Genomic DNA, 25,657 nt, shown 5'->3' with positions numbered 1-25,657 from the left:
GGAAGAAGAGGGAGTTAAGAGGCCTGCCCTGAAATCAACCTACTCACTTAAAGTAGATTTGAAGAAAAACAAAGCATGAAAACAACAAATCAGTCTGACTTATCTCAAAGCAGTGGATAAAATCATCCCCACAGGAGGAAATGTGTAACCAAATCCAGCAGTTTATCACCTCTTCCCAAGACCTTGAAATAGCTCTATGAATTTATATTGTTTCCAAAAGACATGTGAGCCATGCTGTCCTAACCTGTCTCACTGTGAACCTTGAAATCAATCCATTGCTCTTTCAAACTTTGGGGAAATGATATGCTGCTAATGTCAATGAACTTGCTGCACTCACAAATGTCTTTTCACTCCTCAAGTTTAGTGAAGTGGAAGACAGGAAGGACATGCTTTCCTAAAAAGAACTATATAGGCTCAAAGACCTCTATTTTCCAGACATGAGTGCCTTTCTGATAGAATACCTCCTTAATTTGAGAAGCTGTGCTTTCTCCCTTCCCACAAATCACTGGCTCCTCTGTACTTGCAAACATGACCAACTCCTATTTCCTCATGGAGATTTGATGATTGAAAATAGACAGTGTTCAAATATTTCCTCTTCCTGTGTTACAAAAAGACCAGGGCTGGATCCTCAGTGCCTCCTCATGCCATATATCATCCTGCCCTTCTTCAGTTGCCTTTATTTTTTTCATGTTGCCTCATTTTATTATCACTTATTTGATGGTGATTGTACCAGTGTTAAAACATAACTTTGGAACAGCAAATAATTTATGCTAGACATATTCTGCATCCACGTTTTTTTTCTATACTGTGGACATGATTTGGTGTGATAATTCTTTCATTTAGCATACACATTACCTTTTTAATTTAAAAAAATAACTTTCATGTGTCTCTGTGCATGCGTGCTTATGAGTATATGTGAGTGTGCTTCTGTCTGTCTATGTGCGTGCATGCTTATGAGTGTGTGTGTGTGTGTGTGTTTGTGTGTGTGTGCAGGTTTAATAGAAGGACAGAAGAGAGAGCTGGATCCCCTAGAGCTGGTGTTATAGGCAATTACAGGCCATATAGGATGGGTGCTGGGAATTGAACTGTGCTCCTCTAAAAGAGACACTCTTAACTGCTTAGCTATATCTCTAGGCCCTAAATCAACTTTGATAGACAACTATAAGCAGTATATACAAAAATGCTTCTGGAATTCGGAAGATATACAAATGAAAAAAATATAAGAACATATTACTAATACCTCTGAGGAAACTAGGAAACATGGTTGTGTGGGAACTTGGGGAACAGCTCTCATTTTTTCCCTGTAACTAGTAAATACATGCTGGTATTCTTACCAACAGCTTCACAGAGAGGATGACATATCAGTGGTTCTCTAGGCCTAGACACTGATTGATAGTCAAAGGCTATTTCTGGGGTTTATTAGCTATATATGTTTCAGCACGTTAATTCATTTCCCTGCCCGTATTTTCATCTTTAGAACAGAGATAATGTAGCACCCATGATGCTACTGTGGGAAATAAATGGGAGTGTATCTAACAGAACATATTAGAAAGTAGAAAGTTATGAGGGACCTGGCATTTTGCAAGTGCTTTCACGGATGTTTGTGGGTAGAGTTGTTATAATTGTTAAACCTAATAACACAAGAAAAATTTTCTTAAATACATTCTCAGGATGTAGAAGGCTGTGTCCTATGTATTTAGGTCATATTTATCAAGCCATGAGCATACAGATTCCATTCCTAGCTCTTCCGTTACAGATAGAATTTGTCTTGGAGGCATGCGCAAATGTATAATATCTAAGCATTCATCTATAAGATTTGAAAAGTTGTTTTACACAAGATAGCTGAAATGAAATGTTCTTTATAGTCAGGTATGATGGAAATTTTAAAATTTTAACCATCTAAAATAAGACCAGAGTCCTTATAACTTTTTATTTATCCATAAAGTTCTGAAACTAATAATTTCATGGCTTCTGAAGCTTTTGTCAGACTCCACATGCTGGTTGTTATGTGAAGCATCAACTAGATTTAGGTCTTCAAAGATTTTTCTTTTAATCTTATAAAAATAGCTCAGCTTTATAAACTTCATGTAAAGAGGGCAGGATAGACTAAAAGTGACAACAAAATGGCCAGAGGGCAACATTGAATGAAAACTTTGAAGGAAACTCTTTTCACAGAAGAGTTGTCCAGATTTAATTAGTTCTGGAGGTTAAATGGGAGGGCATAAAGGCTACGGAGCCTGAAGGGACTGTAGGAGCAAAGTGTCAAGGAGAAGCCAGGCCTCACGTGGAGAAGCAAGTGTCATTGCTTGAAGTTTTAATAATTTGGTGTCTGGTGTCAAGCATCCTGATGTCCAGTGGCAGGGGAGGTGACATTGGGAAACATTAAGCAACCCTGCAGTTTGCTTGAGGGGATCCATACCCTTTCTATCTCCTTAGTCTGCTGGGCATATTGTCCTTCATGTCAGTATGCCTTCTGTTTCATTCAGCACACCCAGTGTAGGAATGCCATTGCTGCCATCCACAAGGATCTGGTGCAAAGGCAGAGCTTCACCACCTACGTTCTCGCTCACTAGGAAAGTTTACTCTTTCCTCGAATTATGGCACCAGCTGTATAAACATCGTGACCTGAACTGTCAAAATACATCAATTTATAGTTCAACTTCCTGGATCTCAGGACAGCAATGCTATGGGTGGAGTTGTGATGCATGTCTGCTTCTATTATAAAGCATCTGGAGAAATTTGAGCGTTGTAGAAACATCACCAAGCCCATACATACATAGCACTGCTGTGTCTCCAGTACTAGTTAACTCATGTTAAACATTGCAGAAAAGAGGATGGGAAAGAACAGGTTTGTGAGGTAAACAACTTTCTCATCAATGACGACTCCAAGGAGCCAGAGAATAGACTGGGCAGCTGAAGCCTAAACGGCATGTTCAACATGATCACATTTGTGTTTTTAAAAGCTGTTTGACTACCCACAGCATGCACACATACACATGACAGTTTCTGTAGATTTCTACCTTAGTATACTTCTACTAAAGAAAAAGTAGTAGCATTAAAAAACAATATTTATTAAGGAAGTCAAAAATCAATACACATAAATGTAACAACAATTAATGAATAAAAAATAATTTTGAAAAAGAACAAGGATTGGGTATGTGGGAGGGTTTGGAGGAAGGTAAGAGAAAGGAAAATGATATAAATATATTACAATCTCAAATCAATTTAAAAAATAAAACACCATAAACAAACTACCAGGTAAATTATCAGGAAGAATTATGTGTAGTATGATCCACAAACACTTAATTGTTGTGGCTTTGTGTACCATGCTGGCAGGAAATGAGGAATTATAGTATTTTAAACCAAGGAGCAATAGTTAGGTGTTGCATGTCTGTAGCAGGCAAAGGACACTGCTTATGAGACTTTGAATTGCTCTGGAATAAATAATTGCAAGAGAATATGCAAGTTCTTTGAACATAGGTTACAGGTATTTAACATCTATGATGTGTAAAATTTTCTATAACAGTTAAAAGATGTATGCATTATATATAGTGATATTGCTGTAGATTACACCAAACTTTGATTTATAACACATAATCTATACCGATAACAATTTCCTTTGTAATTCGTGAAGTCATCAGTTATAGATAAGTTCACTTCAATTGAGAAATAGCTTTAGAACCTTCTATGAGATGGCAGCTCTTGCCTGATGTAAAATCTTTGGCCCCTCAAATTGCATTATAGAACTTCTACAGCTGAACAGCAAGGGATGCTTGTGTTTGAGAAGATTAAGAATGAACTTTTTAATAGAATTGAAACAGACACTGAGGAGTCAATTCTGGATGCTGGATTCCGAGCCATGAAATATATGGAAGTAAAACAAACAAACACCTTATAAGCTCTATTTGTGGGTTTTAGAATCTCCAAATTTCAGTTTGGTGGATTAGTGATAAATTGGATGTTGAGTGAGTGTGGGGCCACGGTCTGTAGAGTGCTCAGAGTTTCCAGCAGATGTGTGTTTGATTCCGCTTTCATCCTGAAATATTCATACTCAGTGTAGTCGGGTACTATTGCTGTGCTGTGAATCTGAACCATCTCGGCTTCGACTTGTTCCCCAGGAAAGCAGTGCTCAGAGGTGAGGTATGAGGGTGCCATCTTATCCATTGATGCCTCCTGACTGACGGACTACAAGGAGGTATTAGAAGTTTGGGTGAGATTATTAGAGGAATTGGTACTTGGAAGCCTGTGCTTAGAGGTGTCTATCCTGTTAGCAGTTCCTTCCTCTCTCAGGCTGGTTGCTTCCTAGTCGCCATGAGATGAGCAGCATCAACTGGGTTCCAGAGTGATGGATTCAAATGATCAGGATATAGATATGAGATTTCAAACCATTGATAAAAGAAACCTGTTTTTCTCTTAAATTGTTTCTTTCTAGTAGTTTGCTATTGCAACGAAAAGCTGACTAATACAGATGCAGGTAGACTTGAAAGAGGAAAATCTAGGACAATTCAATATCAAGGTTCTTGCAATAATTCAGATTTAAAAAAGCACTCTAAAAGGACTAAAAAAGGACTCTGTTCCTTAATTTATTATTCAACCCTCGTGAAAACCTTATTTTGACTGTGAAAGAAATGTTATATGTAGAAATGAGAAATTGATTTTAAAAGAAAGGTTAGTTTTAGCGGGGAGATTAATCTATCTGATGTTGATGCTGAGGATACAGTGTTGAGCAAAATGGTTGATAACTGACTTCATGGAGCTAGTAGTTATATGCAAGGGGAAAATCAATCAGTTTAGCGAACAAGCTAATTTGAGATAATGACAAAAATAATAATGATGTTGATGATGATAATAACAAATGATAAGAAGAAATCACATAGAAATGTGTTCTTAGGAGTCATTTATTTGGATTTTCTTGTCTTGATTCTCTTCTTGCTCAGGAGAATAATTTGAGCTATAACCTTGAAGCCATGAAGGAAAGTAAATGCCCTTCGAGTAAAGCCCAAGTACATGAGTGTGGATGGGTCTGGTGTGATAAAGGTTCCAGGGCCAGGCTGTCTGTCTCCACATGTTGGCAAGAGGACAGGAGGCTAAGGCACGAGGCAATAAAGGGCAATCGGAGCAGGCAGGTCCTGGTTGGCCTGGACAGAGTCTGATTTCATTCTCGGTCAATACAAAGGCGTGGGGGTGGGTTAAGGAGTTAGGGAGCGGAGGGGAAGGTTATGCTCGTGACACAATCTGATAATTGAAGCCACTGCTGTGATGAGATGCCCAGGGGAGAGAGCAAAGGAGAAACTTTGAGAAGTATCTGTATTTTAGCAGCAAAGGAGAAAGTGGAAGGTCAAAGACATAGGAGAGGAAGCAAAAGAGTGCTGGTGCGGAGTCCCCAAGGAAGAGGAAATTTATAAATGGGAAGAGTGATGTAATTCACGAGGTGTCAAGTGAGCACAAAAGAGGAAGGCAATAAAATCAGATATACTGTAAGACTTCCCACTCACATGATGATAGACTTAACTTTCTATATTTTGTGGAAGAATTTACTTAGTCCAAAACTAGATACAGCTCCTGATTGATAGTATTAAAGTTTGCTTTATAGATAGGTGTTTTTTTCTTCATATCAGAAGTAGATTTATACTTACAAACAAGATTGTTATACCTTTCATGGTTGAGGCAATGGCTCAGTCAGTAAAGTGCCAACAGCTCAAACATGAAGACATTGAGTCCAGATACCCTGAACACACAAACACAAATGTAAACACACACACACACACACACACACATATTTCTGCCATAGTTTTACAATGGTTTCTTCTTACTTCATGATTTCAGTAAATGAAGTAATTCCTATACATTGCTGTGTTGTTTTGTGAAATCTCCTTAAGAATAACAATACAAATTGAAACAAAAAGGCCTTGAATTCTATGACAGGCACTCTAGACATGGGGTATTTGGAAGTGAATAAGTACCACCTTTGGGCATGAACTCGCCATCTGGTAGGGACTAGATGTACACGGGAAAGGAGTAACCAGAATGGCAGCCACAGAACAGGCTTAATCTGGGAGCCAGGTTCAGAGAACCGGATGTTTCATCTGCTATGGAGGAATTAGGCTGCTAAAGAGTGTCAGTGGGAAGTCGTGGGAGGTTTTAATGACATGAGTTTTATCTGCCTATGTTTTTCGTTTATTTAGTTAAAAGACTGATGCAGAGCATCTTGGGACCATCAGGTCTGCCTTGAGGTTCGAAATATAATCAGATAATCTAGGATAATTGACTTTTTGTTGTCGTTGTTGTTCTTACTCTAGTTTACCTCTGAGCATAATCACATCGTAAACACCTTCACGGGAACACATACTTAACACGTGACACCTGGAAACCAGAGCCTGGCACAGTCAACACAAAAGCTGAGCACTTCAGACAATTTTCAAGGAAGGTCACCAGAATGTGCATTGTGAATTCATTAAACACTGCACATTCACGTCTATGGGGGACTTCTCTCTATATAGTTCTCATTAGTAATGAAATCACCCTCAACCTTTATTGTCTTATTTGTCTGTCAATGATTAAAAAGATTTTATGAAGTTCTTTTAAAACTATTTTATGTGTTTTATTTATTTATTATCTTTTCATGTATTTATGTTTATGGATATTTTGTCTCCATATATGTCTGTGCACCATCCATTTGTCAGGCAACTACAGAGACCAGAAAAGGACATTCATCTTTAAGTTTTATCTACTTAAACATAGCTTCAGCCACAACAGTGTGGACCACACTATCTTATGGAAAGTGATTGTCAAATATGAATTCCTGAAAAAAAATAGGAAAAGAATAGTAAACTATGAATTCAGAGTCAGAGATAATGGAACTGAAGAATTTAAGGCAAAATTAGGAGAAAAATAAAATGAAACTAGGAATAAGTAAATACAAGTGAAATACAAGTGCCACAGTCTGAAAGCACAGCTTTTAGCGGAGATGTGAAGTAATTTTTACTGGAGTCAGTGCTGTTGGTTTCAGAAGCTGTAATTAACATGGCATCCTAAGGTGTTATTCTAGGCAGAAATTAGTTTATATGTGAGAACTATCTAATTTCTCTATCTCTTAATTTGAACAAAAGCTCAAAAGTCATACGTATATGTATGTATGTAGGTATGTATGTATGTATGTATTTGCACCAGCTGTGGTGGATTTGAAAAATCTTCAATTAAAAGATAAACATTCCCCATCAATCCATGTACTTTTTGTCTCAGAAGTAATGACTTCTAACGTCTGCATGTAACAGCTGTAAGGTTTTTCTTTGTGTGCCCTCTGACCTGACAGGGCAGCCAGCTTCATGGATGTGTACACACTTGCATATATACAACCTCTTTCCCTCCTCTTGATACAGAAAGCATAAAACATTAGCCAAAACTTTGCTTTGTTTAGTCAACCTTTACAAGTCTTCATCTTTATTTTTATTGACGAAACGGTATGTTCATGATTGGATATTTCAAAACCTATTAAACAGTCCTTCAGTTGAAGGTTAGATATGTTCAATCTCATTCAAATAAGTTCAAATGGCTTTTGCTGTAATATAGTGTGTGGGGTTAAAATAAACAGTGCTTCAGTGAATATATTTATGTACATATTCGCAAATTTTTCTGTTACTTTGTATACAGTGTGAATTCAAAGATTCAGAAATATACAGACTATATAAAAAGAGGTTATAAATATAGACATATAATAATATATTACATTGCAAATACTCTTGATCCTGGTGTCCACTTGTGCTCTCAATATTGTGTGTAAATGTACTTTCATCAACTCTTTAATTATTCAAAATTTTAGCTGAAAAATTCAGCAGATAAAACTGGCCACTTTCTTTACCTTGTACATGGTAGATTATATGAGGAATGAGAATATAAGAGCTTTTTAAATGTTTCTTCCAGGTGCACAGTGGAAATGACATAGAGGAGGTAGCAAGCAAGAGACTAAGAGGATTTCATAGTATGGAAGCCAGAGGTCAGAACCACCTGGGGCGCAAGGAGGCCCTTCTACTTCTAAGTAGCTGAATGGCAAACATTGCTCCCAGTAATAGAAGGATGTAGAAAATAATTCTTTGAGAGTAAAAAGTTTTTCTTTTGAAGGTAGAAATATTCAGTAGATCCAAAATATGTAATACATTTAAGGCATTGTTGATCCAACTGTTTGAATTTAAATGGTGAATCTAGGGATGTGTTTCTTGATGTATGGACCATAGCCTTTATCTTCCAAAGGGTATTTTAATCAAAGTATTAAAAATAGCCTAGAGTCTTTTTCAAACAGTTAATTCCAGCTGCTTTTTTTGTAATATATCATACATTATGTTTCTGATGGATGAGTGGCCAAATGCAGATAAAATTAGCTTTTCAGTCATTCATTTTAAATTGCTCTCAAGTTCTTTGGAAGCAAATTCCGTTTTAGAAGAATATGATTCAAGTCTCAGACAAAGAGATAATGGTCCTATATTTCATTCTATGAGCAATAACAGTTTAAGTCGTGTGATTCAGAAATGTAGAAACTTATGTATTAAGTTGATGAAAATTAAGGCTTGATATAGCAATAAAACCAGCAACCTAAAGCTTCCCAGATTGATGTTCATAGCATAATATTTTCCTGTCAAGTATTAGGTGGAATGAAAGTCTATAAAGATAATACATGGTACAAAGCTTTCCTCTCTTGTATATAAATGAAAAAGCCAAGCCTGTATGGCATAATAGAAGCAGAAATGATAAGATTTACTGATACCTGGATAAAAACAGTACTGCTGTTGGAATGCCATTATTAAGTAATGGTAGAAAGTGGAAAATTAAGTCAATAATGCTCTATCCTCATAAAAAAAGGCATATCTAGCCTTTGATTGAAGGTGTACCATATAGAAGGAAAATCACCATGAGAATTTTACTGTGTTAATATGAATAAACTATACATGAACTTAATTTCATTACTCAAACTATTTTGCCTAAATTAGTACATTCAATTTCAAGTTGAAATTATATACATTTTCATAAAAAATAATTTAGAATAAATGAAACATATTGTACAAGATAAGTTTTCAGTCTGAAGCTGTGTAAACCAGGTTCCTGCTATTACCCTGATAGCACTTTAAATATTTAGCTATGAAGCAGTGAGGAGTTTATTACTGATCTCTCTGTGGAGGGAAAACTCGGGATTATTCCTTAATATCTCAAGTTTTGTGATAGGACCTTAATAGTATCTGAAAGTGACTAATAGTATCTGAAAGGGCAGGTTGGTACCCAAGGGGGAACTTCCTTTTTCTCTGAAGAGGAAAGGAGAGACTGGGGAGCAGGAGTGTGTGAGGGGAGGTGGACTCGGAGAAGAGGAGGAGGGACTGCAAACAGGATAATAAAGTGAATAATGGGAAAATAAGAGATGACTCTGTGGTTAAGAGCACTGGCTGTTCTTCCTGAGGACTTGAGTTCAATTCCCAGCATCCACATGGCAGCTCACAACTGTCTGTAACTCCAGTACCAGGGGATCTGACACCCTCACGCAGACAAATACTGTCAAAACACCAATGAACATAAAGTAAAATTAAATAAATATATTTTAAAAATCTTTTGATACAGACTAAGAAACAGGAAAAAAAAAAAGAGTAAAACCTATAAGGTTGTAAGAAGAGATCTCAGTAAGTAGTCTACCCACTCAGAGTGCAAATGGCCCATTTTCTTGAAAGATTGGCCTCTGCATAACATGGGTGTTTTTATTGAGGGCCCGGACAGTTGATGGGAACAAGAGTAGCCCTCAAGGGAAGACTCTGCACAGACTACCATAGTTCTTCAATTGCAAGGAATTGACTAGAGCCTAGGTTTCTCAGTCTAAAAGTCCATGTCTTTTAGAAACTACCAAATACACCTTTAAAAAAATGTGCAAAATCCCAATTAAGTTTCACCATGAATGTCCACTATAAATACTGTCATGTCTGTTCAGACATTGTCGAACAGAATGTCCAGTTAACTTCATCAGTAGGTAGGGCTGAATTCTTAGCTAATGTGACCTGTGCTGTTTCAAGGGACAAGGGCCTCATTTAACATTCCTCTTTCATTCTCCCAAAAATGTTCATGAATTTTAACGAGGATCCTTGAATTTCTATTCTGTATTTGGCCACACGAATTATCCAGCTAGTTCTATGTGTTCCCAGCATCCCTATTAGGCATTTCTCAACCACCTGTAACTCCAGTTTCAGAGGACATGGTACCCTCTGGCTACCATAGGTGCATGCACAAACCTTAGGTACATAAACTCCAGCAAGCACATGTATGCACATAAAAGCTTTAAAATATTTTGAAAACATGAAAACGAACATGAACATAATATAATCTTCAACGTCATGCTATTTCCATTCTAGTGTTAAACATCTGTTGAGTATTTTTAGTCTTTTCAAGGTTATTGATGGTTGCATAAAACTGATTGGCAAAGTAAGAGGTTAGATTTCACCATTTCTGTGAGAAGCAAATGCAAGGGGCAAAGCAGCTACGTGTTCGTGTAGATTCAGAGGCGTTAGAAGCTGACTTAGCACATGCTGGAGATTTAGATACCCTGAATGTTAGAATATCACTTTAGTCAAGGGGAACTGGTTTGTTTATTTAAAAAATGCTTTAGATAAAGTTTTAAGATAAAATTTATTAAAAAAACCCACGTGCTATCTGTAAAATGAGTACTGACTCTTGGAATTTTTATCTGGAGCAAGAATCAGAAAGTATTTTCTTAGCACGTTTACTGAGATCGAGATGGGGTTATCTCTACTAGCTTAGGAGGTTGGGCTTGGCACACAAGGCATCTGTGACAGCGGGAAGTGGAAATTTCACAGCAGTCCATGAGCCTACTAAGAATCGGCCTGTTGTTGTGTTTATTAAACTACACATCTCTACTATTGAAATTTCTTGTGTAATTGTCATTTCTACAGTTGAACTGAGCCCTAGAAATAAAGCATAATGTATAATGTGATTTTATTTAGACTGTAAATTGGAATTTACAATATGGACACCATCAAAAATGTCAAGCTAATGGACTGTTGTTTGTTAAGGCAACTCTCTAGAAGAACACTAAGAGATGAGAAATACAATAGAAATACAAGTTCCATCACATGAAGAAAAGGTTATTTCTTATGATGGAAATGACTCCTTATTATATTTCGTTTTCAGTGTTAACAAGCAACTTGACAAACCAATACTATGAGACTTCCAACCAAGACACGAGCTAATTTCTTTCACTTGCAATGATTATTTTATGGTAAAACTCAAAATTAAGGTAATGCCCAATTGGTTTGCTCATATGTGTTCTGGATATTTATTAAATCATTACTTTTCCAAATGACATTTCACTGAGCCTCTTTTAGCTTAAAAATATGCATGTGATTTTTTTTATCCTCCATTATTATTCATCTTCTTCATAACTGCAATAAAATAATGAGAATAAAGAGATGCATGTTTTTGGCAAGGTGAGATAACTGAATTTTAGTGTCTATGAATTCCTTCTATGTGTTATAAACATACAAATACACAGGCTACAATGCTGAGTAAATAGATGTGTGTAATTGTCTAGTACTTTGTAATCATTTCCTTTAAAGGAACAAGCTTCACTTAAAACAATAGCTCGAACATACATCCATTTATCCTTTACATGCTTGAGTGAATGTGTAGTTTTAACTACATTTTTATGCTTGTATGTGTGCAAACACAATCCAAAGAAAAGTGAAATATACTAGAATTTCCGTCTTGTTTGCTTTCATGAATAATAATGAAACCAGAGCTATGCTTCACTGAAATTTGTGTGTGGCATTTTGTATAGCTGTATTGATTATCAGCCTACTATACCCTCACGTATAAAAGGAAGTGCTCTTGAAGATGACAGAAAGATTGGGTAAGGCATTTAAGACATCAAATTTGTACAGACGGATCCGTCAATAGTTAGTTCCTTATCTCTTTGCCTTTTTAGCTTTTTTTTTTTTTTTTTTCTGAGCGGTCTTGAGTGGTCTTGCATATTGGCTAGTGGAGCTGAAATTGATATAAACAAGGTTAGTCTTTAGTACGCTGACAGTTTGTGTCCTTGTTTGTCAGCAGTGGAAAAACTAGAAATGATGCCTTGCCATTAGGAAGTATATCAAGGAAGTGAACTACAAAAGAAAGCCTAGCTGGAGCAGACATCATCTCTCCAATGTCAGGAATTGACTATCGTGGAGCTGCTTCAAAAACTAATTTTGTCTGTGGTTCAAGTAAAGCCAATTCATACCGCAAAACAGATTGGCAATGACTGGGTGTAATTACTATTTGAAAGCTATCCCATGACCTAGATGAAAAAAGTCACAGGCCAGATTTCTTAGTGGACAGATGTCCACTTCACCAGTGGCTAGCTCCCAAACATGGGGTAGTAACTAAATGCAAATAGAATGAGTTTAAAGGTAATATCTTTGTGGCCAATCTCTAAACACCAATATCATACCAGGACTACTGCTATACAACAGCACCTTCAGAGAACTTGTAAACTCCTTTTTTTTTTTTATTTACCTTTGAGCCATAATTTTTAAAACACAATGTTAGCATATTTATGGATTAATGATATCTTGTTCTTTTCTGTCCCTCATAGGAATATAATTTTCAGATATAACATATAACACAATAAAAGGACAGTTATCATTTTATAAAATATTATTAGGCTTTATTAAAACAAACACAAATAATTTTTAAAATTTGAAATCATGTGGAATCTAAGTTAAGAAAAATAATATTTCAAAGTGTATAAATCTTTCCAGTGATTTTATTTTAATTTATATATTCACTTTACATCCAGATCATAGCCCCCTTCCTCCCCTCCTCCCACTCCAACCTTCCCAATCCTTTTCCCTTATCCTCCCTCCCCTTCTCCTCAGAAAAGGAGAGCCTCCCTCTACCTGCCAACCCACCACAGCACAAGTTGCATCAGGACTAAGCTCATCCTCATCCACTAACAGCCCCATTAGAAGGTAGTGATAAAAAAAGCTTTCAAAAGAGTCCATATCATAGACAGCACCTGCTCAACTTATTAGGGGACCCACAAGAAGATCAAATTGTCCATTGGCTACATATGTATAGGGGGCCTGGTCCAGTCTATACATGCTGTTTGGTTGGTGCTTCCATCTCTGTAAGCCCGCATAGGCCTCAGTTAGTTGACTGTGTTGGAGGTGGAGCTCGGGAAGTCCTGTGGAAGGGGGTGGGAGTAGAAGGACATGGAGGGGACATGAACACCACAAGAATTTCCAATGATTTTAGATTAGACTTATTCAGTGATGTTGAAATATCAAAGTGGGGAATAGCACTTTGACAATTTTCAAAAGCTATAAAAATGAAATTTGTTTATAATGAGTTTAAACAATTTTCTAATACCATGTAACGTGTGAAGTAAAATGTCAAGAGTAGACCAGAGAGCTCTGCTACCACGGCTACCCTAGAGCTTGAGGCTCTCATTCGCACTGCCCGTGCTTAGACAATTTAAGTCTTGGTGAATATGTTCAGCTGAATGAAAGAGTCAACTGCATCTTTACAAATGATCAGTTTGAATCTGTACATAGAGAACGTTAATCCACCTTCTAGTGTCTTTGCTCAGATCTTTGCAAAGAATTTAATTATTGCTACAAGCCTTGTGCTTCTAACGGAGTCATTTTGTTTGTATCACTATTTATATTTGGGTATGGGTATTGTGCAAAGTGTCCATCTGAGGCCTCGGAGGGCATCAGAGTCTCAGGAATTGGAGTTATGAATGGCTGTTAGTCACCATGTGGTTGCTGAGAACTGAACCCAGGTCCTCTGGACCAGCAACAAGTGCATTTAACCACTGAGCCCTCTCTGCAGTCCCTTGTTTCAGTTCTCCATAGTAACGCTGTACACTGGGAAACACACAATATGTTATGAAGACAGCACCGTCTGTGGAAGACAAGACCCTGGTCTTCATTTCCCAGTTTGCTACCGATTCTCTGTGTTTTCAATACAACGTGTTCTTCCTCGGGTTGAACTCTGTCATGTGTAGAAAGTAGCATAACAATCCAAATTATTTGCTAACCAAACAGTCAATATTTCAAAATATTGCTTTGCATAGAGCAAGCATTCAAGAACTTTATTTTTCAGTAAAAGTCATTTTCTTAAAAAAAAATTAACAACTAAAAGATAGGTTGCCGTATTTTGACCATTTTCCACTTTCTCCTCCTTCACTAGACGATGACTTCTTTCATGAACTCCCAGAAACCTTTCCATCTGACCCACCCGAGCCATTGCCGCACTTCCTCATTGAGCCGGAGGAAGCGTACATCGTGAAGAACAAGCCTGTGAACCTGTACTGTAAAGCCAGCCCCGCCACCCAGATCTACTTCAAGTGCAACAGCGAGTGGGTTCATCAGAAGGACCACGTGGTAGATGAGAGAGTTGATGAAAACTCTGGTGAGTTTGGGATTGTGGTCCGGGGCGTGTTTACTCCACTGAGCTATTGTCGTAAGACAGCTTTATTTAGAGAAGCTGAGAACGGAGTCATCATTCTGTGGCAAAAAAAGCTTTGAATCAGTTTGGCTGAGAATTAATGATCTCATTCTGTGCAATGCAAAGCAAGCCATGAGCAATCAAAGCTTTATTGCTGCCACACTGCAGACTGTTCAATGAGATACATAATGTCGAACCTACAGAATTAAGGTTAAACATCCTCACAAATTTCTTTGAATCTCACTTGAATAGTAGTCAAAGGCATATATCCTGAAACCCAGGAAATATGTGCAAACGGGAACACACTGTGCTTTTTGGCATCACTGCCCAATATTGATCCACATAATGAGTGAATATTACTTTATATAACATTTTAATTTAGTACTTGAAAATAGTTATTAATGAATCTTTCATGATGTTTTATTTCACAACTGCAAATTAAAGATAGTTATATAATATCTCATATTTCTCTCAAATTATAAAGATAGATACCTTTCTTCTGTGGCTTAAGTGTCTTCATAACCAGTAGGGAAAATAGCACTTTAAAAATTCAGATCTAAAGCTGTAATATTATGACCTTAAGATATATATTGTAGATGTTAAGACGTTATTAACCAACGTCCAACTGAAAGGAAATAAAATGACTGAAATGGAAATCATTTTTACATCTTATCTTCCACAGATACCTCTATATACAAAAAGCAGATTCAGGTTTTCAAAATTGCAAATAATTTGTGCCTAACTGTTGGCGTAAGCCAAAACAAGGACAGACCAGCAAATGACAGCACATATTTCAACCTCCCCAACAACTATGTCATTTGAAGAGATGGTAGCTGAAGACCTAGACTAGGCTATTGACTGAGAAGAGGCAACTCTAAAAAACACGTGGAATGTCAGGAAATCAAATAGCATCTCAGCATAATTGCTGGTCATTTATTAATCAGTATGCTCATTGACTGTAGGCTGCTGACTACAGAAATAACTGCTTATCCAAGAATGGGCAAGCTTACATGAAGGAAATGCCGGACCTCTTCATCTAATTACTCAGAAAATAACTCTACCAGATGTTGACAAAAATCTCAAGTGAATAGAATTTTATTGATTTCAGCTCATTTGTTTGTAAGGATTTCAAATACAAAGGCTTTTAATGATGAGTGCAACTTATCAAAATCTAAAAATAAGAATCACAATGTTTTTAGGCATGTCATTAATAATTAATAAAATGTCTATATAGGAAGATTATGAATAAAAATAGAACTTCTCATATTCATATTCAGCACTTCTGATAACTTCTCAGTATGTTGGTAACATACCAGTATTCTCCAAATACTGGATTTCTATGTTCTACACACAAAATTAATTGTGTGTATATCAATAATTCATGTAATTTTATGTAACTGCAAACAAAAAATGATTACACATTTTCACTCAATACAGGATGACTGGATGAGAATTAAGGAAAAAAAATTCAGTACCTGCGATCAGAGAGAAAATCACATTTTTTGTTGGCTTTAATTTCCAAAGGAAACTTTGCAAGAAATTTAGCAACCATCCTCATGTTGCCATACTAGACACATATAAGAGGAGGATCTCCAGACGCTAGTACTGAGTGACTCACGCTAACATATCAACAAGTGTCTTAAGTAACTTAGATCGTTAAGATGTATACAGCTTACAAAGAAACAGAAAAAAAAATATCATTTCTGACATGTGGCATCATTTTGTATCATGGAAAACAAGTGGTTTCAAAGAAAAATTTACAAATATTGAGAGTACAGAAAACTAGCTGGTCAAAATTGTATAACTCGTTAATTTTTTTAGGTAGAGGTAGCCAATTCAAATTCAAATGTAATGAGGCAGCCAGTTAGAATATCAGTGGGGCATAGGCTCTACCGCTGAGATTCACACCCAGCATTAGAAAGAAAAATTTCAAATTCTACTCAGTTGTAAAAATTGTATATAGACAAAACACACATATGTGTATACAGTTCCTGAATAAAAGAAATAAATGATTTGAGATATGTGCTACTTATTACTGCTTTAATAAGATTACCCCGCTTTTATGTAGAATAACTTCTAAGAATAGCTGAATGAAACCTGGAATATAAGCACAATCAAAAAATCTTTATAAACTTTTTTTTAAAAAGCCATTCAAGGGTATTTGATCATCACAGGAGACAGAACACAGATTAACAGTTAAAATTTGCTTAGATAAAATATTAAGATACTTTAAAACTTCTAGAATATTATAATGGCTATTTTAGCCAGTTAAAAGATAATTGGTACATGAGATAGCAAGGTAGGAAGTGAAAAAGTAAAGAAATAGATACACGAAACATGCATCCTAGTTCATCATTTAGAGAAAGTTCTAGATGTTATAGCGTGACATCACCAACTCTATGACCACCACCAGCACCAGCAGTGCCACCACTACAGTCACTACTACCATTATCATAATCACCATCACTATTTTTATTTTAGCCATTTATTGCTTGATTACTGAGTATCAATAATGGGAAGTCAAGTCTTTTAATTTAAAACACAAAACAAAAAAATCTTATAGGAAATCATTATGAAATTTAATTTAAAAACACTACAAACAGAGCCAAGGAGAGTATTTTTAGAAACTTTTATCAACATTGATGAATATGACTCAAAGATGTGACTTAGATACTATGTAAATATCTTTTAAATTATATTTTAGAAAATGCACCAGCACCCCAAACAAAACCAACCAGTGTTTGAACATGGAATTATAGGGAAAGGAATCTAATTGCACAAATTGCAATGACAGTGTAAAAATATCACCAATATTGGAATAACTATATCTCCTTCTTTGCAGTAAATGAGTCTAGGGATGTCCTTCAAGTAAAATTTTGTATATACACTGATTTTCCATTGCAAGTTGTCCACTGTGCCCTGTTGATTATGTTCATTCTTAGACTGGATTACTATAATGTTTTTTAGGTGAAGTTTTTCCACTTGTGAAACTATGCAAAATTCTGTCAAATAAAATTGAACACAAAACCAAAGGACAACACAGAATTCCCACTGTATATTACCACTCTGCAATGAAAAAGGATACACATGTTTTTGTATATAAATTGAAATCTTCTACATAAATGCACATCAAGAAGTTGACAACTAAGAATCTAGGGTGATGAGTTGAGACTTTTATTGTTTGATTTTTTTCAGTCCTTTGAATATATTACTTTCATCATAAATAATGAAATCCACAAAACAGCCCACAACATTTTATTTCAGCTCTCTGCCAGCTATCATAAATCTTCAGTCTGGACAAACTGTGTAGAAATTTCTTGGTCCCTTAAATTTAGTTCTTTGCTATCTTCTGAGACCAAAAACCCTGAGAATGGATTGGGAATAGAATTCTATGTGGCTTTTCTTTATTTGCTTATATGTTTCCATAAAACTAGATTCATCTGCAATTTGGGTCCTCAGCTCTGTACATTAACATTTTGATCTTATTATTTTGAGTGGACCATGGTGTTTTTATTTATAGCATGAAATATTAGAATACATTAAGTCTTTAAATACATTGCAAAACAGAAATAGTTTTAGTGTCTTAAAAAAAACACAAATTTGATATTAATTGACAGAACAGACAAAAGTCATGGCAAATACATTCATTTTTATAGATATATCTTCCTTAGAATAACACATGCAAACATATTTAGTACCAATCACATTTTTCCTGGCAACTAAGAATAATTAATTTCATTCAACAAAGTCTCTAGCAAAGATACTTTCACAGTAAAAATTTAACATTTTTAAGAGCAGAGCTCTTGAGTTCTTTCAGCTACTCCTAGCCCACTGGCTTACATCTGCAATCCCAACACTCAGAAGGCTGGGGCAAGAGGATTGCAGTCAGTTCAAGACAAGGCCTGGGATCCATAGCAAGTTCTAGGCTAGGTCTTGAGACCCAGTTTCAAGCTAAATAAAACAGAAAAATTAGTGTCCCCCTCAAATTCTGGAACTATTCTGTAGTTTCTCGTCCTCTGAGGTATGAAACAAATGATTATTTTCACTCCTTTAACAAAGATCAAAATGAAGGCTAATCATTAAAGCCCTCATTACACTTACCATTTGCTTTTTCATCATTTAAACCAACTTGTATTTCTTTCATATGTCCAAAAACTGGAGGAAATGCAGAGTACGTTACTTGTTTGCAACATTCAGTATTCAGAATTTTTTGACCTGATAATACAGTAATATATTCCTAGATGTCCTTTAAAACCATGTTGAAATATTTATTTTGCTTTTATGTGTTATGAGTATTTGGCCTGTGTATGGTGCCTTTACAGACCAGGAGAAAGAATTTGATCTTCTAGAACTGGAGTTATAAATGGCTGTGAGCTCCATGTGGGTGCCAAGAACCAAACCCAGGTCCTTGGCAAGATCATCAAGTGTTCTTGACCACTGAGCCATCTCTCTACCCCCACCCCACCCCCCAAATCACATGGAAATGTTGGTCTGATCAAAAATTTAAGGTAATATTTTCAAGAAAAACTCAGGCTCAGCTGCTTGCTTTCTATTTACTTGAAGTTTTATCAATTCTTGTTTCCATGGCACCTAAATCCACCATGTGAAAGCAAATATTTTTCTTCCAAGAAGAAGCAGCGGAGCTAAGAAAGCCACAGTTGTTTTGAAATTTTAATAATCTCTGAGATTGTTCTCCTTTCATCGTTATTCTCAAATTAGCTGAAATGTTGGTAGGACCAACACACAACAAGAAAAGATTCTCTGACCTTTCAACTGAGCATTTTGTATGTCTTATGCTCTTTAAGCATTCCACAGATCTTATATAAGACAGTTTCTGGGTTTTTCTTTTGTGAATAAGGAAACTAAGGCTCAGCAGGATAAAGAAGCTAATTTCCCCCAAATTACACAATGAGGCAGAAACAGAACCAGGATGTCAACACAGGACTCCTTTGGCTCTTGAACGTGTGGTACAATAACTCTAGCATGCCTGAGGCTTTGAGTTCAATCCACAGCACCATCCAGGAAAGGCAGCTATTGTGTGCTCTTCATGCTTCCCTTATGTCACTTGCATTACATCACTCTCCCACATACAGTCCTCTGTGATTCTTTAATATATATGTGTAATATATTAAAATAATAATAGTGTTAATGCAGGGTTAGGACTTGATTCGTTTTATTCTTGAAGGTGTTTTGTCTTGGAGCAATTAGCAAAAGTTCAGCTAAAAAAAAAAAAGAAAAAGAAAAAAAAAGGTAATGCACATAGCTGGCCACACATTCAAATTGATTGCTTTTCTTCCACATCTCAGCAAGGGCTTGTCACAGACACACTGCGATGTAGTTGAGCATTGTTAAAATACCATAATAATTAGATTCTTCCTCAGGGAAAAGCATAAAGTTATCTCAGTCTACTTGAGCTACTATACCAAAATGCCATAATCAAGTAGATTAAAACAATAGAAAGTTATTTCTCAGATCTAAAAACTAAGAAGCCCAAGAACTAGGTATGTAGAGATTGGGTATTTGGTGAGTGCCTGCTTTCTTACAACAGGGTACTTAATCAAGTTGTCATTTATAAGGACAGCCGTCTCCTTTCTGAGAGTCACACAGTTGCCCTAATGACCTCCCAAAAGTTCTCTCCCCCACCTCAATCTTTTCACCTAAGGAGTTGGGTTTCTATGAATGCTTTTTGGAGGAACATGTGGTCTGTGTAGACCATATATGAATCTCAACATGTGAAAGTCTTAGGAGCATTCTACTTCAAAAAAATTGTTTACTATTATGCAAGTGAACGTCTATGAAGATATTGTAAGTCCTCACACTGGGAGCTGATCAAGAAATGCTGCTCTGATATTGTCAAAGGGAAGTCGGAGATGGCTGTGTGGATTGTATTAAATTACACATGTACTCTTATGTTACATTTTTATGTCTTAGAATCATGAGGCTTTCAAAATAAGAGAACTGTGGTAGTCATTAACTTAGGAAAGTTTGGTATGATTCGGGCTTGTCATTACATTGAGTATAACTGATCGGTTCTCCTGAGTTCATGGACCTACTACATCCCATGGTGCTTCATGTCAAGAGTATACTCCGTGAAATCAAGAATACTATCTGTGATTTCTACTGTTCCAGGTTCAAGGTTACTTGATGTTGGATACTTAGCTTTATAAATATATGTCAGATGAATTACTCTTCAAACCTGTTTCCTGCTTCCTCGTTCTGTCAAAATCCTTTTCATTCATAGAGAATATTGCACAGGGAGTCTTGCAAAAGCATCTTTCTGTAAAAATGAAACTAATATATCTTCATTTCTTGCACTTGGGCTTATTCCATTTTCATTTGTGCTTGTATGCTAATTTTATGCACAATAGCTTAAGCTATGAGAAAGTATAAATATTTAACCATTTTATTGTACAAAACATGGCTTACCATAAATCTTATTTGTGTAATAATTCTATACTCTTACATATCTGTCAATCTATCATCTACCTCTCTATCATCTATCTATCTATAAATATCATCATCTATCTACCTACTTATCATCTATCATCTAACTACCCATATACCTGTCACTTATATATCTATCATTTATCTACCTATCTACCTCTCATCTATCTGTATCTATCATGTATCTATCAACCTATCTACACATCATCTAGTTATCATTTATCTACCTGTCATCTACCTCTGTCATCGTTCTATTATCTCTCTGCCATATGTCTCTTAAACCACATTAAAATGGCATGTTTTGACCCACTATTCACAAAATGATTGTCTTCAAAAGTAAGAAGCATAAGGCACCAAACATAAGAAATGGTCAATGAGTATTTGTTGGGGAGATTGTAGTTACTTACTCTGCTAAATTTAGGTAACTGAAATTTTGTGAATGTTCTAATGGTGATTTGTCTATTCTGTCTCATATATTGGTGATTTAATGATTACATTAAGCAGGAAGACTTCTGTAAGGAAAGTTAGTTTGTGCATCCAGTGTATACATCATGCTATTTGTTAGTTCTTCATAATCATCTTAAACTCAGCCCTTAATAACAGAGCAACCATTTTTAAATGAAGCTGTGTGTGTTTTGTTTACCTTTCTGTACACGATGTATAAAATTTGGAAAGTATATTCTAACCCCATATCATGACTTTTTAAATTTGAGTCATTGGTATCTTGCCTCTGCAAATACAGAGATGTCAATACATAACATAGTTATCTGCCAATGAAAATAAATTATTTTTGAATATAAGTCAATTATTCATTTGACTTCCTTCTCAGAGGTATTCATTTCAGTACCAGAAACTAACAGGTTTTTTTTCTTTGCATTATGAAGCTAGCCCCAGGGCTGGGTAAATCAAAATACAAAATTGATAAGGATCCATGTAGTACAAGAAGGTTTTCCCATGGAGTCACTCTGATAACTTCACAAGAGAATAGTTGCCAGATAGTTATGAGAGAAGAAAAGTTATGCTGAATTGGACGCTTCTGCTTACTCTTTGCTTGTTACTGTTTATAGTTGATTAATCACGTTGATTGAAATCAGTCTTTAACATATGAGTTAACATGGCTGACATAGTCTCAACTGCAATTATAAAAATACAGTTCAGTCAGAGTTCCAGAACTGGAGTTTCAGTTGCTGATTTCTGCTTCCCTTCTACCACTAAGAGGGTCCCCCTACATGGCAGACGATGTGAGCTCCTGTACTGCATACAGTCCTGGCCTCTCAGTCTATTGCATTCCAAACTTATAAACGAAAGTGAGTACCTGATATTTTTCAGACTACATTTTTGGGTTCTTTCTGTTCACATTTTATAATTCTAATATTTGCAAATACCAAGTTGAAATTTCTAATGTTATAAACTCTGCATATATACTGAAAACCCTGACAATAGCACATTTACAGAACTACAATATTTCTCTTGTCTAAATTACATATTGCATAGAAAATTTTAATAGCATGCACTTATTGAACAAAGATGGCTACAAAGATGATTGTTAAGGAAAGAAACCAAAACATGTTTCGGTGCTATTTTAACAAGCTGTGTTTTATTAGGGAAAAACAAAAATTTTCTAGAATTGTGTGTAGTGAGAGTTTTTATGGCAATAAAAACATTCTTCTCAAATTAGCATTAAGAACAAGGAGTTTTGTCATTTTGAGTTCCCCTTTTCCCTCTGTAAGATAAAAAAGCATTGATTAATGTGATTTGATGTAAAATATGCATTACATCAATATATAATTGCGTACATATTTGTGTCTGTGTGTGTCCACAAATCCAGAGAAAGATCAAGTCCCAGCTCTCATGCCCACCCAAGGGTCACAATAAGAAGCAGGTATCCAAGGACATTCTTCTTCTAGGTTACTCGATACCCAAACGGGGCTTCTGAGAACATTAGTTCTGTGTTGCTATGGCAATGTTGCCATTTGCCCAGTTACCACGCATCCGCTGTGCCTTCCAGTTTGAAAATGCCCACTTCAAAGTGAGAATAACAGCATTGTCAGAAGCTGTAGTTCATTTTTTTTTCAATCTAACCTGCGGGTGAAATAGGGGTTTAAGAAGGGTCTCTTGTACTTTCTTTTCATGGGAAAGTACATGAAACAGATAAATCACCCTGTTTTCAGGCACTTACAGAAGAAATAACCTTAGTTTAAAAAGAAATTGAGCTTACTGAAGCGCACAGACTCTTATCTGCAAGTTTAATATTCTTTTTAAGGGGGTAGGAGAAGGCTTCATTTGCGAATTGCTTACCATACAACCTTGAAGACTAGTTCAAGCCCCCAAATCCAGGTAAAACAGAACCAAGCATGATAGTAGCTGTATTACCAGCACTGGAGTGGCAGATAGATCCATCCCCAGGCTACAGGATCTACAGGTAGCTCCATCCTAGGGCTCCTTACCAGCCAGCCTACCCTAATTAGAAAGGCACAGCCCCACGATACGCTTAAACAAGGTAGGCAATGCCTAAGACGTGAGGCAGAGGATTGTTCTCTTACACACATACTTGGGCATATACAGACATGCACACAAGTAACACACACACACACACACATATGTATATATATTAATGAACCTATTTGTTACGTGTAAACAAACTTGGCTAATTCTGCTCTTCACCCCAACTTGCCAGCAATCCCGAGTCATCCTTTAGCCAGCTAGTCACAGACCCCTCTCACCATGCCTGTTCAAATAGCCATTTTGCCAGATCCCCTGACAAGTGCATTTGGAAATACAAAGCCAGCGTGTATAACATGATGGCTACAATTTGCCAAGTATCAGTGAGCTTGGCATAAAAAGCAGGCACAGCCTGTGGAAAGCATAATATCTAGCAATAAAAAAACAAAACAACAACAACAAAAAAAACAATTCATATTAAGAGAGAAGTCTTGTATTCACTCCTAATTTCAGCTAAGGTTTGACCTAATTATAAAAATCTGTTCTGGAAAAAGTTTCCCAGAAGTGAAGGAAAGAGCAAGAAGAAACTGTTAGAACAGTACGATTAACCCTCATTGCACTTGACAGGAGGGAGCTTGTGTTCAGACGCCTACATGCTGGCCCATGTTCTAATGACTATCTGTCTATCTATCTATCTACCTACCTACCTATCTACTTATTCTTCTCTCACACATGTCAACCACAGCTTCCCTTCTCTCCGCTCCTCACAGTGCCCCCTACCTCACCTCTGCCCCAGATCCACTGCTTCTCCATTTCCCTTCAGGAAACAGCAGGCCTCCCGGGGATATCAACTGAACATGGCATAACGAATGATTGTTATTTTATTTGGGAACAGAGTAGATCTTTTCCCAAATCTGTAGGCCTGCCTGTTTGTCTCAAAGTCAGACATACAACCCAGATTAAAAACCAGCAAGCAGGAGACATTATGTTGTAAAAGCATCGCATAAGCAGTGTGCATGCGTCTAGTCTGTTTAAAAACCACGAATGAACTGGGAATTTTTCTTGGAACTGAAAGTAAAGGAAACAAAAAAGAGCCAAAATAGGTGAGAGAAATCAGAGGGAAGACAGGTTCTAACATCTCCTTGATTTTTCCTGCAGTCTAAATAAATATGTTCATGAGACTCATAGTTGCCTTTCATAGAGTTTATAGGGTAGAGAGCCTCTGCCTTCTTCAACTTCATATCCTTGTTGGGACAACAAGCTGCCATCTTGAAAAAATGGAGGCTCTCAATCTGAGGCAAATTAAAATCTATGTGGAAAAACCAAGGGGAAAGTGCTGAGCATGGCAAGCCTGGGGACGGCAGGGGATGAACGCCATGCCTCTTTTTTTATAGCTGCAGCCAGGATGCTCCTGCACAGTGGTGTCTTGTGTGTAGTAGAATGATGTTAGGGACTAAGAAGCTGCCTCCCCACACCTACTAGGGGGACATTTTAGAAACCAGAAAAACCGCTTCCTGGCAGGCAGCTTGTCCTCACTTTCTGCTCTGCCAGACTCTCCTGGCGCTTCCGTATATGGAAATGGATGGGGTATCCATCTAGCTGCCATATTTGTTTAGTAGGCCCCTTGCAATAAATTAGCAAGGATGTGGTGACTTCAAACAAATGAAGCTTGTTTCTCACAGGCTTGAAGTCAAAAGTGGGACAGAGCCACACTTCCTCCCTCGGTGACTCAGGAAGACTAGGCATGCCTTGTCCCTTCCCGCTACTCCTACCTGCCCAGCATCCCTGAGCTTGTGGCCGCATCAGCGCAACCTTTGCCTCAATCTTTACTTCACCTTCTCCCCTGTGTCTGTGTTCTGTGAGTCTTCTATGAGGACACTTGCTTTAGGCTTTGGTGATCCCCTAAAAAAATCCAAGAAGGTTACGATATTTTCTATTGATGGTTTTTGAAAAGGCTGCATGCCAAACACTGCTGCTTTCACAGATTCTAGGAATTCCAGCATGGATGTTTCTTTGTGGGCTGGGGGAGCATACACCTGGTAGCGTGATGATTATTTCATTGTGAACTGAGTAGACACAGTGGTATTTGCTGTTTATGTGCCTGCCTACCTGTCTCAAAATCTGTATTGATACATACAACCCAGCTCGAAATACAGCAAATGATGGACTTTATGTTGTAAAAGCACTGCATAAGCAATGGTATGGTTACCAAGTATTTATTAAGCAAAGGTCACAGTGAGTGGTGGAGCCTCAAAGCGAGAGTACCTGCCTGCCTTGTTTTCCTGCTTTGCTTCCT

At 36.8% G+C, this 25,657-nt stretch overlaps 1 protein-coding gene across 4 annotated transcripts in view; it reads left to right on the top strand.

The window, feature by feature from the left end:
* Unc5c (unc-5 netrin receptor C) overlaps positions 1-25,657 on the top strand; it is a 355,465-nt gene that overhangs the window by 193,061 nt on the left and 136,747 nt on the right. For all 4 annotated transcript variants that reach the window (XM_060392629.1, XM_060392628.1, XM_060392626.1 and 1 more), the window contains one exon: positions 14,218-14,439. In XM_060392629.1, coding sequence (XP_060248612.1) covers positions 14,218-14,439 — 222 coding nt within the window. The remainder of the gene's footprint in view (positions 1-14,217; positions 14,440-25,657) is intronic.

This window comes from Meriones unguiculatus, chromosome 10 (assembly GCF_030254825.1).
Source record: "Meriones unguiculatus strain TT.TT164.6M chromosome 10, Bangor_MerUng_6.1, whole genome shotgun sequence".
Taxonomy (NCBI): domain Eukaryota; kingdom Metazoa; phylum Chordata; class Mammalia; order Rodentia; family Muridae; genus Meriones; species Meriones unguiculatus.
This window is presented reverse-complemented; position numbering and strand designations above follow the sequence as displayed.